The 16,220-nt window shown below is 31.3% G+C and overlaps 1 protein-coding gene across 2 annotated transcripts in view; it reads right to left on the bottom strand.

The window, feature by feature from the left end:
- CSMD3 (CUB and Sushi multiple domains 3) overlaps window positions 1-16,220 on the bottom strand; it is a 1,203,192-nt gene that overhangs the window by 693,595 nt on the left and 493,377 nt on the right. For both annotated transcript variants that reach the window (XM_047783389.1, XM_047783390.1), the window contains 2 exons: window positions 9,443-9,520; window positions 1,901-1,988 (listed from right to left, as the gene is read on the bottom strand). In XM_047783389.1, the coding sequence (XP_047639345.1) occupies window positions 1,901-1,988; window positions 9,443-9,520 (166 nt within the window). The remainder of the gene's footprint in view (window positions 1-1,900; window positions 1,989-9,442; window positions 9,521-16,220) is intronic.

Here is a 16,220-nt window from a genome sequence, read left to right as displayed (position 1 = left end):
TTAATCTCAAATTTTAAAATAAACACTAATTTAAAAATAAATGCTAGTTGTAAGTAGGTAAATATTTTAGTTACATTTACTTCTAAAAATTACATGTACAATTTTTATAGATTATTTGAAAGAAGGTTTCATACACAGTATCTTGTTTGAAACTCACCGTTATATGGGGTAAATTTGATTTACATGTTGCAGAAGAGGAAACTCAGACAGGATTAAATAACTTCCCATGATAACTACTAAGCAGTAGACTATGAATTCAAATTCACTTCTTTCAAATGAAATTTGGTCAATTAATCTTTGACAAAAGAGGAAAGAACATAAAATGGGAAAAAGACAGTCTTTTCAGCAAGTATTGCTGGAAAACCTGGACAGCTACTTGCAAATCAACGAAACTAGAACACACCCTCACATCATGCATGAAAATAAACTCAAAATGGCTGAAAAACTTAAATCTAAGACAAGACACCATCAAAATCCTAGAAGAGAACACAGGCAAAACATTCTCTGACATCAACCTTACAAATGTTTTCTCAGGTCAGTCTCCAAAGCAACAGAAGTAAGAACAAAAATTCAACAATGACACCTAATCAAACCGACAAGCAAAGGAAACCAAAAAGAAAATAAAAACACAACTTACAGAAGGGGACAAAATAGTTTCAAATGATGCAACAGACAAGGGCTTAATCTCTAGAATATACAAACAACTTATACAACTCAACAGCAAAAAAGCCAACAATCCAATGGAAAAATGGGCAAAAGACCTGAATAGACATTTCTCCAAGGAAGATATACAGATGGCCAACAAACACATGAAAAAATGCTCAACATCCCTGATTATTAGAGAAATGCAAATCAAAACTACCACGAGATACTACCTCACACCAGTCAGAAGGGCCATCAAGTCCACAAAGAACAAATGCTGGAGGGGGTATGGAGAAAAGGGAACCCTCCTGCACTGTTGGTGGGAATGTAAGCTGGTACAACCACTATGGAGAACAGTATGAGATACCTTAGAAAACTATACATAGAACTACCATATATCTCAGCAATCCCACTCTTGGGCATATACCTGGCCAAAAATTCTCCTCAAAAAAAACATGCACCTCCATGTTCATTGCAGCTCTATTCACTATAGCCAAAACATGGAAGCAACCCAAATGTCCATCAACGGATGACTGAATTAGGAAGATGTGGTATATATACATGATGGAATACTACTCAGCCACAAAAAAGAACAAAATCATGCCATGTGCAGCAATATGGATGGAACTAGAGACTCTCATCCTGAGTGAAGTAAGTCAGAAAGAGAAAGTCAAATGCCATATGGTATCACTTATATCTGGAATCTAATATAGGGCACAAAGGAACCTTTCCCTAGAAAGAAAATTATGGACTTGGAGAATAGACTTGTGGTTCCCAAGGGGGAAGGGGAGGGAGTGGGATGTATTGGGAGCTTGGGGTAAATAGATGCAAACTATTGCCTTTGGAATGGATTAGTAATGGGATTCTGCTGTGTAGCACTGGGAACTTTGTCTAGTCACTTATGATGGAGCCTGATAATTTGAAAAAAAAGAATGTATACATGTAAATGTAACTGGATCACCATGCTGTACAGTAGAAAAAATATAAATAAAAGATTAAAAAAATCCCATCATTTTTCAATTACATGGCAAGAAATTAAACATTTAAATTTCAAAAAGTTCCCTAATATAGTTGATATATTATATATTTAGTCACTTCAAAATAATGAAATATTATTAATGGTAACACATCAGTGAAGTCTAGCTGCCACACTTTTAAGTCACCAGGTCTTCATCTCTGTATTATTAGTTACATTAAAATTTAAATTAAAATAAAATTTAACAAAATAAATAATGAAATAAACAATTTGAAATATTACCTAAAATCTGATCCAACTCTCTTCCCATTTTCTGGTTCTCCTGGATCTGGGCATAAATTGGAAGCTGTCTTAATACCTCCTTCATTTACTGCAACAATAGAAAAAAGAAGAGAAAAGAATTAAAACATATATGGTTAGAAAATCAAGGATGATATTCATTTAAATTGTACATAAAATATATTCTTGTATTTTGTTATTGTAATCACTATTTTATACATAGAAAATTAAAATATAATTTTATAATCCAATAACAAACATTTTTTATTTATGGATATATAGGAAAATAAGTTTCATGATTATAATTCGATGACATACTATTCTGAATATTAACACATTAGCAGTTAACACTTTATTTTTATTTATTTTTATTTATTTTATTTTATTTTATTTTTTGCTATTTCTTGGGCCGCTCCTGCAGCATATGGAGGTTCCCATGCTAGGCGTCTAATCGGAGCTGTGGCCGCCAGCCTACGCCAGAGCCACAGCAACGCAAGATCCGAGCCGCGTCTGCAACCTACACCACAGCTCACGGCAACGCCAGATCCTTAACCCACTGAGCAAGGGCAGGGATCGAACCCGCAACCTCATGGTTCCTAGTCGGATTCGTTAACCACTGCGCCCCGACGGGAACGCCCCAACACTTTATTTTTAATTACTAGCAAATTATGAAATCTCTGGATATTCACTCCCAGGGTATCAGTGCCAGGGTTTCCACTAATTACTGGCAGTAAAAAAGTTACTAACAGTTACAACAGTGTCCTTTGGGTATCTGATATTTTTAAAGTTGGAGTAGAAAAATAAGACCCTATGGAAAAAGTTTAAGGGTATCAGCACTTCTTTTGTTGTTGTTGTTGTTGTTGTTGTTGTTGTTGTTGCTATTTCTTGGAGCGACCCAAAGAAATAGCAAAAAGACAAAAAAAAATTTAAAAAAATAAAATAAAATAAAAAACACTGAACTGTAATTCGCTCCTATTGAATCGGAGCTGTAGCCACCGGCCTACGCCAGAGCCACAGCAAGGCGGGATCCGAGCCGCGTCTGCAACCTACACCACAGCTCACGGCAACGGCGGATCGTTAACCCACTGAGCAAGGGCAGGGACCAAACCCGCAACCTCATGGTTCCTAGTCGGATTCGTCAACCACTGCGCCACGACGGGAACTCCCTGTATCAGCACTTCTTATTAGGTATATAACAAAGAATTTAGTCTGCCAATGCCAAAGTAAAACTATAGTGAAAATTATCAAGAATGCCACTGAATTATGACATAATGCTGTAAACCATATTAAGGGCCTTTACTCTTTAGCAATTTATATGACTATGTTTTATTCAGCCATCGTACACATTTTCAGCAGTTTCTTCAGAACACCCAATTAACAAAAGATTTATTATATTTTCAGTGAATGTGATCATAGCAAGTAAATAATTACCAAAGATATATTTTTAATGGGAAAATTATAAAACCAGATAAATTTTGAAATATCTGAGTGATATTGTTTCATGAATTCAATGTTATAGTGAGTTGGAGATGAACTTCTATTTTGTGCTCCATCAACTTATCTGCTTTTTTAAAGAATAGGAATTGAGTAGAGATTCCAAAGAGGAAAAAAAAAATCTAAACCTGGAAATAGTTTTCATCCTATACTATGCATTAGAATCATCTGTAGAGCTCTTTTTAAAGAATAAAGATGCCTACTTTTATGTCTAGATATTCTAATGCAATTACTTTGGGGGCCCCGTGCTTCAGTTTTTGTTGTGGTTGTTTTGTTTCTATTTTTTATCAGCACTCAAGGTGCTTCTAATGTATAGTCAATGTTGAGAATCACTGGAACCCTGCATCCTTTAGTTCAGATTTTCTACTTGCTCAAATTGATTTATCAGATATTAAGATAACTATCAGATGATAACCCAATAGGCAAAGCTCTGGTAAAGTTGTCATACTTTTCAACTAAATATGAAATTTTGTGTCTGTGCCCTTCATTCTATAAAAATCAATTCCTTAAATACCTTCAATAATATCCTTATTACTGCCAACTTTATTACATATTTAGCAATCCATACAAAGCATGTAATATTTTTGCTTTTCATCTGCTGACTTGCTATTAATCTTTCTGGTTTTTTGTTGTTTATTACGTTTTGTTTTGGCCACTCTTACTTTGGCTGATATCACATACAGAGGGCACATTCAAGGTGCTCACCTACAGTTCTTCATATTTTATATTTCCCTCATGGCTTGAAAATTTACCTCTTTGCTAAGAACCTCCAATCTATGACTTTGTCATTTTTTTTTCTCCCAAGCTCCTTCCTAACCCTCCAATGACCTACTAGATCATCCAACCAAAATTCTCAGTCATTTCATTTGTATGCTCCAATCCAGCTTAATCACTGATGATTCTGTTTCTCTATTATCATTCTATGCCAATTCTTCTTGAGTACTAGAGGAGAAATAAATCTTCTCAAACACAGTTTTCATTACTCTTCAAATGTCCTATGGTTCTAGATTTCTAAGTATATCATTTGATTTTCCACTAGCCACCAAGACACATCATAACTCAAGTTCACTGGATTCTCCATCCTTCTAAACCATCAGTGGTTAGCCATGCTTCTTCCACACTTTGTGTTTTCTCTAGGCCTCAATCTTTAACCTTTATTTCTCTTTAGCTATCAAAAACCTATGTAATTCTTAAGGCTCAGCTCAAGTCCCACTTTTTGCAAAGCACAATCTCTTATTTTTTCCCAGATTTTCTAATCCCTCTTTTTATTTAACATGAACATTTATATTTAATTCTTATATTATTGTCATAGTTCAAGTTAGTAGTTTCATGTCTTTAGCCATATGTAAAAATACATGATACACTTGAAAAAATAAGGTAAGAATTTATAATTATTTTAAGGTACCCGCAATGCCTAAATAGGGGTTAATGCCTTTTCATTAACTAAAAACAATGTGTTGTACACTGTTTTCAATGAGTAGACTATTTCTCTATGGGAAGCACTCTCCTATTTTTAACTGGCTTTTGAAAATATCATAGTATATATTATTAAAATGGGACTCTTTTTAACATATAAGAGAGACAAGAAAAAAAGGGGCATGACCTAGACTTACCTACATTACCATATTAAATTTATAATACAGATTGTTGGTAAATAGAGAAGTGATCTCTGAATACATTAGAAAATTAAAATAAGAAAAATTCATTTTTTTCAATTTTATCATCATAATTGCCTAAATTAATATGAATTTTAACAGTAGATAATATTTGCATATTGTTGTGTATCAGAAACTTATCCACACCCTTTACATGTATCAACTCATTTAATCTTAACATCAATCTAAGGGTAGATACTATTATTATACATTTCCTACAGGTGAGGAAACTGAGCAGAGAGAGGTTACAATGTTTCCAAAGTCATATTTCTACTTTCTGCACTAGTCTCTTAGTTTAGGTTTAAACCTTGGCAGACTGATTCAAGAAATTCTTTCCAGGAAGGCAAAATCAGGTCCATAATCAAAATCCAAAAACTTTTCCATATATTTTATCTTAAAATACACAGTCTGTTTATAATTGTCACCACATTCACTAAATTAATCCTAGTTTTTAAAATTTAATTGTCAAATTACTTTTGCCTATTTGAAAGTGTCCTTTAAACCACTGTCTTTGGACATTTTGCAATATGTGACCAAAGTTCCCAATTTAAAGTTTAATGATAACAGAAAAGCTTCTGCATGACATTTGTATTTAACATTCTTTACTTAAAATATTTAAAACAAAAAATAAGAAACAAAGGGTTAAAATCTCTTATTTTTCTAATATTTAGGTATTATATAATTAGTCCACATCAAAATATAATATTGTTATTATAGGAAAATTTTCTGAAGTTTCAGATTTTATATAGCACATAATCTACTCTAGAGATAAAAATAAGTAGATTCTGACTAAAAGTCATCTCCATATTACCTCATCCAACTGGTGGCATTGCTGCCTTTCTTACATGTTTTTTAATATAAGATTAGATTTAAAAATTTTATTCCACCTTGTAAAGTATAATGCTTTGGCTCTTATACTGAACTCCAAAATCATGGATTTTGACAGAAAGTTATTTTACGCTAATTTTATATTCTACAAAGAGTTGCCTCTTAACTCATTTAGATTCCCTATAAGATGCTGCCAACTGAGACTGTATTTTATTCACTCTTACTTTCTTAGTCTAGCATGGTGCCGCCATGGAAAAGCAGTTCAAAAAGTATTGTAGAATGACATGTATGATAAGAATGAATGAAAAAATGGACTTGAAGAAGATGAAATATTTAAAAAATGCATTATAGAAAGCTCACAGTTTCTTTATAATTTTACCTTAATATTCCAGAAAAGCCTAGTAGAAAAAATGGCAAGATTAAGTTCACTAAATTCAACATTTGAAAACATAAAATCATACTTTTATTTTTCATTTTTTAAAGTATTTCCCTCTTTATTTGCAAACCTACTCTCTTTGATGAACCACAAAGGATGGATAGAGACTATGCAGAGTTCACATACTAAAGTTGGGTGAAACATCTAAATGAGCCATTTAAACAACCAAATGCTTCCCATGAATACTACTGCTGCTCCCTGAATCTCTTATTAATGCATTTCTTAGTTAAACTTTAAAGGTGATACTGTGGAAAGAAATGCTTTTGAAAAGTGTGTAGTTAGTGTCCTCCATAATTATGCTTACTTTTGGAAGTTCCAGTGATAGAATCGATTATTCCTTCAAGAAACACAAGTGTTTTTTTTTTGAAAGTTGAGTGTCAGATAAAAATTGTATCCTTTCAGATTTATTTAGCCCTGTGTTAAATAAATGATTCAAAGAGAAGACCAGAATGCTTACTTGATATCAGATATTTCCATAACAAAAAAAAAAAAATTAAAGCAGTATAACCTCCCTTATAAACAACCATAGGGAATATACATTTGAAACTAGTTATTAAACATTTGAGAAAAATTGTAGAAAAATAAAATTTAAAATATGATGTTGGTTTGCCATTTTGTGACTATGAAAACTGATATATATGTTTTTATTGAAATCAAATTAGTCATGCTCAAAAATAAAATAAAGAGCATAAGAGTATTTTTTATCTACATAAGGTGTAATGAGTAAGGGCAAAATTTATTTTAAAATTATGAGGTAAATTAACTTTTTTGCTTTATGATTAATTTTTTTGTTTTATCTCATTAACTTTGCTTCTGACAATTTAAAAGTAAATATTCTTTAAAATGCATTTATATTTAATCAGGGTTTATGTTGCACCAGATACACTGTTATGACTAAATTCCCTTTCTTGTTCACCCTCATAACCACTGTACAAGAACAATGAAAATAATGTACCATATATATATGCATACAAACTTAGGCAATATACTAAGTATACAAAGTTACCTACACCTTTTTTATTGAATTAATTGGACTTGTAACATTGTGTAAGGTTAAGGTGTATAGTATGTTACTATGACATATTCCCATATACTATAATATGATTACTAATGATATAGATTTGCATACACCTTAATGCTTTGATAAATCCTAGATACTATAATATAGATAGCCTGATTTTCCCAGGACATTCGAAAGTTTGAAACATGAAGCATGTAAAATAACATTTGTGTGGGCAAAATGAGGAAAGAGCAATAGCTTATAATTCATTGATTTCAGAAATAAATATATAGCCAGATGAAATATTAGAAAAAATAGTAGCACACCTAATTATTTAAGTCTGCAAACATTTAATTTTTATTTCACATTGTCATGATAAAATTTGATGTGTTAGAATAATTTCATCTAACAACTTTTTTTTTTTTTGCCATTTCTTGGGCTGCTCCTGTGGCATATGGAGGTTCCCAGGCTAGGGGTCGAATCGGAGCTGTAGCTGCCAGCCTACACCACAGCCACAGCAACGCAGGATCCGAGCTGCGTCTGCAACCTACACCACAGCTCACGGCAACGCCAGATCCTTAACCCACTGAGCAAGGGTAGGGATCGAACCCGCAACCTCATGGTTCCTAGTTGGATTCGTTAACCACTGCGCCACGACGGGAACTCCTAACAACTTTTTAAAATTTTTGGCCAGGCTAAGTTCCCTGCGCCAGGGATCAAACTCAAGCCACAGCAGTGACAATGCTGAATACTTAGCCAATAGGACACCAGGGAACTATTAACAACTTTTTCTGTTTATATTTTCTATTATAGGAAAAAATATTTCTCTCTGAAATGTACCAAATAATTAATATGTAGGAAAATACTACAGACTATTTTTCTCCAAAAACAGAATCAATTTGGAAAATAAGTTTTAAACCCCTCAAAAGCAATAAATCATAATTATACAGATAAATATCTGGAAATGAAATTGTTTAATGTTTTCTAAACAGGTAACACAATTTGGTAATTACATACTGAAATCTGTTATTTTGGGTTTTTTATTCCCAAATCTAACAAAATGTAAAAATCACAATTTAAAATTAGAACACTTTAAAATATTTGATAGCATACAGGGTCCAAGTTTGCTTCTTGATAACTGATATAACAGCTCAATTTGTGTCATTTACTGTTACATACACAAATGAATAAATATATGGGTAAAATCCTTGTCTGATATAAGTATAATTATTTAGAATTGAATAAAAATAAACAATGATAAAATGTTTGCTAAAATAGAAAAACATGTTATATACAATAACTAATTTATTATCAATAAATAATTTTAGAAATCATATGTTGTGACATGAATAGCTTCTTTCAAAACAAATCTTTATGAAAAGTAAGGCAGGAAATTTCTACCAACTGCTTTTAATTTATACTAAAAATGTGTAGTTCTCCTAAATTTTATTCTGTGTTTCTTTCTGGGCATTATAACACCAAATATACTAATTCAATGATTCTCTATCTGGCTTCATGGATGAACTTTAACTAGTCTATAAACACCTGAATACTAAGCAATATTGTGTATTGGGGCAGCACATAAATATGTGTATTTCAGTCCATTTTGTGAGATTTTCAAAAGAAAACAAAAATTAACTGGCTATTTAATTCATTTACAAAAGACTACTGACTTAAAATTGTTTGTATAACAACCAAATTAAAATATATTTTCCTTAAATGAAAATTGCCATTAAAAGAAAATTTCCCTTAAAAATAATTATGCTGAAATTTATGTTCAATAAAAAATTGCTACAATAAACTATCAATTTGAGGATTTTCACATATTTTTTCTCACATACTAGAATTACAAAAATAGAATGTTATAATCAATCTAGATCAAGAGTTTTTTCCATGGTTTTTTTTTTTTGTATTTTGAAACAACCTGAGCTCCAGAGCTTACCACATCAATCCAATAATCCAAGTTCATTTAAATATTAGAAAAAAAGAATAATAATCATGCATGTTATATCAATATTAATGCGTTAATTTGGTAAATACACAAACATTTTTATAAAACACATACAAACAACACAGACAGCACAAACTTCACTCTTGCACTAAAGAAAGTAACAAAAAAGGAGTACACTCACAGATAGAAAACTTGTTGCTGTTGTCTTTCCCTGGAAACAATTTAAATCCTCTAGATTTAAAATCTATGGCCTTTTTCACTAGTTAAGAAAACAAACAAAAACATGTATCAGGATACACAATTTTGAAATGAAATTCAAGTTAACAAATTTTGTTAGCATGGAATTATGCAAGTTAAAGAAATTGCTTTCTTAATCCTGAAATAGGGCTCCCAGAAGAAAATAAAGAAGAAAAAATAACAATATGATCACTAAGTAGTAAAAGTAACAGGCAGTATAGGATTTTAAGAGCTTTAAGTAGAGAATCTTGCATATATAAATATACTTTTTAATACTATCCAAGTTTTTAATAGAAGAGCAAAACATTAACTCTATCATAAATCATCTCAATTCTTCAAATTTTGTGGAATTAAATTTTAAAAATAAAAATACTGAGGCATTATAAAAGTGGGAAGAATTTAATAAACTTGGTTTTTAAAATAATGTATTTTTAATGTAGTTTAGCCTAATTGAAATATTAAGACGCATTTAAGAAAATTACATAATTGGAAAAACTTAAAATTCCTTTTTAGTAATTGTTTCCTTTCAAAAACAGTGCTTTTGAACTACAATCAATATTCATCCATACTATACAAATTTTATGCAAGTGAATTACAATTTTTTGGATTTCATCTAAAATATCTTGCTTCTATTTCTTTATATTATGATACTTAAAATCAGTATCATAAGGGACTGGTTTATTTCAATGTGTGCTATATTAAAGTATATATGACTGAATTTGCCTTATAAAAACATATAAATTCAATTAAGTAACTTGGAATATTTTAAGGACATTTTTGAATTATTTTGAATGAAGAAAAAGAAGTATTATTCCCTTTTAAGTATAAATTATTTTAACTACAGTTTCTATATAAATTTTAAGGTGATAAACTATAGTTTAGAATACTAAGTTTTTAACAACATCAACTGAAATAAAGAAAATCTATTTGGAGTTCCTGCTCTATTGCAGAGGATTATGGATCCAGTGTTGTCTCTACAGTTTCTTAGGTTGCTACTAGACCCAGGTTCAATCCCTGGCCTGGCACAGTGAGTTAAAGGATCTGGCATTGCCACAGCTGTGGTATAGGTTGCAACTCAGCTTGGATTCATTCAATCCCTGGCTTGGGAAATTCCATATGAGGTGGGTGTGGCTAGGAAAATCTTTTTAATTAAAATTCTACTAATTAAAAAATGTTATATAAACATGAGATTTTATTTTCTATTTTTTTTTTCTTTTTAAGGCTGCATATGTGGCCTATGGAAGTTCCCAAGGCTAGGGGTCGAATCTAAGCTGCTGCTGCCAGCCTATGCCACAGCCATAGCAACTGGGGATCCTAGCTGCATCTGCAACCTATGCTGCAGCTTGTGGCAAGATCAGTCAACTCACTGAGTGAGGCCAGGGATTGAACCTCCATCCTCACGGACACTATGTTGGTTTTTAACCTACTAAGCCACAAATGGGATATTTAAATAAAAATTACCTTCTTTTAAAAAACCCAGCATTGGAGTTTCCATTGAGACGCAGCAGATACGTATCTGACTAGGAACCATGAGGTTGCAGGTTCGATCCCTGGCCTCGCTCAATGGGTTAAGGATCCAGCATTGCCATGAGCTGTGGTGTAGGTCACAGATGCAGCTCAATCTTGTGTTGCTATGACTGTGGCATAGGTCATCAGCTATAGCTCTAATTAGACCCCTAGCCTGGGAACCTTCATATGCCACAGGTGCAGCTCTAAAAGGCAAATAATAATAATAATAGTAAATTAAAACAAAAATAAATACATAAACCCAGCATGAACAAGAATGCAAGGGATAAATTTAGATTTCTCAGTTATTTAGAATTTTTAACATCTTGCTTTTTATGACATTTATAGGTAGAAATGATAGCCTGAAAAATTTAGAAAATTAGATTTTGTTCATTCCATGAATTTGAAAACAGTAAAATTGATTTTCCTTAGTTTAAAATGATCATTTCACTAATTCTTACCATTTTACCCAATTAGTTCAAATTAAGGATATTTTATTGGTTTTGAAACAGTTTTAAGGTGATTTTTTTCTTTTAATTACCTTAAAAAAGTGGCAAAGTTGAGACAGAGTCTGATGGCTTATTGAAATATATAGTTATGAATTATCTATATGTATATACCACATATAAAAAAGGTGAAAATTATCATTGGAGTAGGATTGAAGAGATCTAATTCTTAGCAATTGCAGTGGTTGATTTTGGACAAAAATTTTCCTTTTTACCTTAGTCTCTTGTCTTAAAGCAAGAAGCAAGGACTAGATGATTGCTCAGGTGCTTAACAGTGTTGAGATTCTTTATCTGAGGACCTTTATTTATAGTGAAAGAATGACTACATCTCTCTCAAATATGTTTTTTTGTTGTAATTCTCTTCCACACCCTAAACCCTAGGGTAAGCTTAAGTTTAGTCCTATTGGAGTATTTGGCTGCTCTAAATTTAGTTTTGCAATGTGTGAATTTTCCTGTTCTCTGAAAATTATTTTTAACAAAATTTGCATTTTGTATGAGGCATAATTCTAGATTCTCTGAATCCCAACATGAATTATAAATAGGAATTCTACCTCTACTTTTCACTGCATTGTAAGATTTGATTTTAAGTGTTAGAAAAGGGTCACAAAACTTCACAGTGGTTTTAATATAAATGTGGAATTCTTAAAGGATAAAGAAAAATAAGTGACAAGATTATAAACCCAAAGGAGAAAAATGAAGAAAAGTCCAGTAGGTCAAAGAGCTCAGTTACTAGAAATAAAGGATTTAGAAAACTACAAAGTGTGTGTGTGTGTGTGTGTGTGTGTGTGTAGAATCTGTATCTTTGTATAATGTGCTTATATCTAAACTTGAGTATTTGGTTGAGGGAGGTCATGGACAAGACCTAGTTAAGAGGGTCATCTCCAACCAAGAAGTTTAAAAGTTTCCTGATTTTAAAGGGACCTAACTGATTTTTTTAAAGCATCTACTTGTCAATGTAAATTGAAGAATAAAATTATGGTTTTTTGGAGGTAAAAAAAGTATAAATAATTGCAATACAGATATGGAAGATGGACACCCAGGAGAATATCCATTTTAGAAGATAAAAAAGTGAATGGAAAAATAGCATAACATTTAGGCTCACAAAAACCTTTAACTTATGTTGAACAGTAAAAACACATACTTCAGATCTTTTTATAATTTCAATAAAGAGCATATTTCATATATTTTTATTAATAAACTGAAAGGACATATACTGCAAGTACCAATTGCAAGACAATAAACTAAATCATGTATCGGTGAAATGTTAAATCTCAAGAACATGCTGTAAAACATGTATTTATTATCTACTACAAGATATATGTATTAAATACTGATATAACATCAAGCAATGAGTGCTTCTAGTGGTCACATTTAACTTATAAAATTAACCTATTTAAAAAGTGTATTTCAGTTATAAGCATATCAAATTTATCATAGAGATATTAAAATATGTTGTGGTGTTTTGTATACATTTTTTAAATGTTAAAGGACTGTGTGTTTTTCATGTAAATTCCTTCCACTCCATTGTGGGTTTCTCAAAAGCAGCAATATTATTTCATACAAGTGGTCTTTGTTGTTAAGAGTGTGATCGAATGAATATATGCAATATTGTAAAATCTGGTTCATGGCTGATTTCCATTATTATTCATGAATTAGGAAGGGAGAAAGTGATAAAAGAGTTAATGTCCAAAATGAAGCACTTTCATGTGTAAAGCTTATTTTAAATACATAATAACTGTGTATGTTCTGAAAATTTTTCAATACATTTTATTAAATACAAGACGTAGACATATGCGCAAAGATTCATTTTCTTTGTTTTCTTCTGTTTTTCACTTTTCATATGCTAAACAATTTGTTAATTTTTGTTTATTACTTTTTTTGTTTGATTCATGCATTTTTTAGCATAATAGAGATGTTATAATATGGGAAAGGCCTGGCAGAAAATAATATATTAGGCCAACAATCAAATCCATCTTTGTTTAGTTATAAGCACCAGACACTAGAAAAACCATTTTGTCTCTGTGATCCTCATGCAAGCAGTTTTAAATCACTGTAGAGGATTATCACTGTAGTATTTTCCAGATAATTATTGTTGTTATTTTCAATATGAATTTAAATTCTAAAATGCACTTTAAAATGTACCAAAAAATTGACGAAGGCTTTTTTGTTTTGTTTTGTTTTTTGTCTTTTTAGGACCGCACCCGCAGCATATGGAGGTTCCCCGGCTAGGGGTCAAAGCGGAGTTGTAGCTGCCAGCCAGCACCACAGCCACAGCAACACGGGATCCGAGCTGCATCTGCTACCTACAGCACAGCCCATGGCAATGCCAGATCCTTAACACACTGAGCAAAGCCAGGGATCGAACCCGCGTCCTCATGGATGCTAGTCAGATTCATTTCTGCTGGACCATAACAGGAACTCTTGATGTTTCTTAATCTCATCTAACTTCCACGTTAATCAGCTAAAGTCATATATTTGAAAGTATTTAGATCACAATGTCTTATTATAAATATTAATCATATATGCATATATATATATAAAGTGGTATATTTTGTTTCAAATGTCAACACTTTTTCTGTGAAACAGGTGGTATATGACTTTATTTTTTTGTTATTTATATATATATATATATATATATTTTAAATTTATTTATTTATTTTCCCACTGTACAGCATGGGGGCCAAGATACACTTACATGTATACATTTTTTTTCCACCCTTTGTTCTGTTACAATATAAGTATCTAGACATAGTCCTCAATGCTACTCAGAAGGATCTCATTGCAAATCCCTTCCAAGTGATTTTATTTTTATGTTAGAGAATCTTTGTAAGTAAGAACAAAGTGCTGTTCCAGTTTTTAATATTAAGAAACTGACCACATTATACAAATATAATAAAGGGAATTCAACCACCAGTTGGAGGTTTTAGAAACAATGAACTTTAAGTGGTCTTTCTATCATTGAGCTTCTAAAACTTCATAAAAACATTACCTGGTTTCAAGTTCCTTATTTGAAAATTATGGTAGAATCTTCACCATATTATCTCAAAAGTCACACACCAATAATTTTCTATTCTATTTCAATTCTAGCATATATAGTGATAATTTGTAACCTTTCAGAACATCTATCTTTGAAAGAGAAGAAACAGACATGTTTAATATTAATGGGCAGAACATTTTTTATTGGAAAAAAATTGCTTCAGATTTGTGTGGGACTCATAGAAAAACACTGGCATTATTTATTAAATGTTATTAGAACATATAAAATTTCTTTCATTTTCTACTTAAATTCTATTCAAAGACAATAATAAAAATAAAACAAATGCAATATCATGTTTATTATCTCAATCTTCCAAATCTGTATTATTTATTTTCACAATAACTTATATTGCAAGTGGCAGAGGTTGCCTTATATCTGCAATTAAAAGAATATAATAACTTCTGAAAAAGAAAATTATTTCTTTTGAGAAAGTTATTTGTATCATTGATTTTTTGGGTTTTTTTTGCTTCATCTTAACTTTTAAAATATACAATTCCTTTCTCTTCTTTTAAACTGTTTCTGGTATCATGCTACCTAGATATACAATTCATACATTTTAAAATTAAGTATAATCTTATCTTCATATTTAATAAATTACACTAATTAAATTTCATAAATTTTGTTTTGTTATGGAAGCTAAAGTGTGTGTAGGTATGTGTGTTCCATTTTGAGAATATGGCACATTTCACTACTGACAGTAGATTTATTTACATGAATACTAGGAAATAAAATAAATCATTTGCTAGGAATTTATTACAATTAAAGATAATGTTAATGGGAACTGTGTCTAGTCACTTATGATGGAGCATGATGATGTGAGAAAAAAGAACCTATACATGTATGTGTAACTAGGTCACCATGCTATACAGTAGAAAATTGACGGAACACTGTAAACTAGCTATAATGAAAAAAAATCATTATATATATATAAAAAAGATAATGTTAAAACATAACAAATTATTCATGACATTTCTAACTAGACTAGGAATTGGGACACCTGTATTCTAGTTCCATAGACATTAAACAAGTTGTTTAAACTTCTCTATACATTCTTAAGAGATTCAGTCATTTACCCTTAAGTATTTAGGTGTAGAACTTAGAACAAAGGAAGAAAGAAAAATTAATCAGAAATCTCAATTCTATCTCAATGATTAAAATGTGTCTCGTGATTATAAAAGTAACTATGCTCAAAGGATAAATTTTGTTTGAAAGTAAATGGTGGCTCCATGTTACAGGCTTAAAAATACTACAATTTATCACTTTTTTTTCTACATCCTGTGCTGGCAGAGCACTTCTTCAGAACATATTTAGCATGAAGGCTGCTAATTGGTCACTCCTTCCATATTATCCTTAAGTGAAGAAAGATTAAGAAGCTGCACTAATGCCAGTAAAGTACTCCTAGGCTGTCTGTTTTATCATCTTTCGTATAAAATTTAACACTGGATACAAATTTCTGGGAAAATAAATCTGCTTTTTAAATGTTTCCGTGGTGTAACTTTAGAAAATATTTAGAGGTATGTTGCAAGTAAATCTTGTTTTTGGATTATACAGTAAAAAGATATAATGGAAAATTCAGCAGCATGTTATTAAGTGGTTCATGAATATTTGTGGAAAATACTTCATTTCATAATATGTTAAAATAAAAGAAGATAAATAATACCGGCTTCCATTTG

The sequence above is a fragment of the Phacochoerus africanus genome, chromosome 6, assembly GCF_016906955.1.
Source record: "Phacochoerus africanus isolate WHEZ1 chromosome 6, ROS_Pafr_v1, whole genome shotgun sequence".
Taxonomy (NCBI): domain Eukaryota; kingdom Metazoa; phylum Chordata; class Mammalia; order Artiodactyla; family Suidae; genus Phacochoerus; species Phacochoerus africanus.
This window is presented reverse-complemented; position numbering and strand designations above follow the sequence as displayed.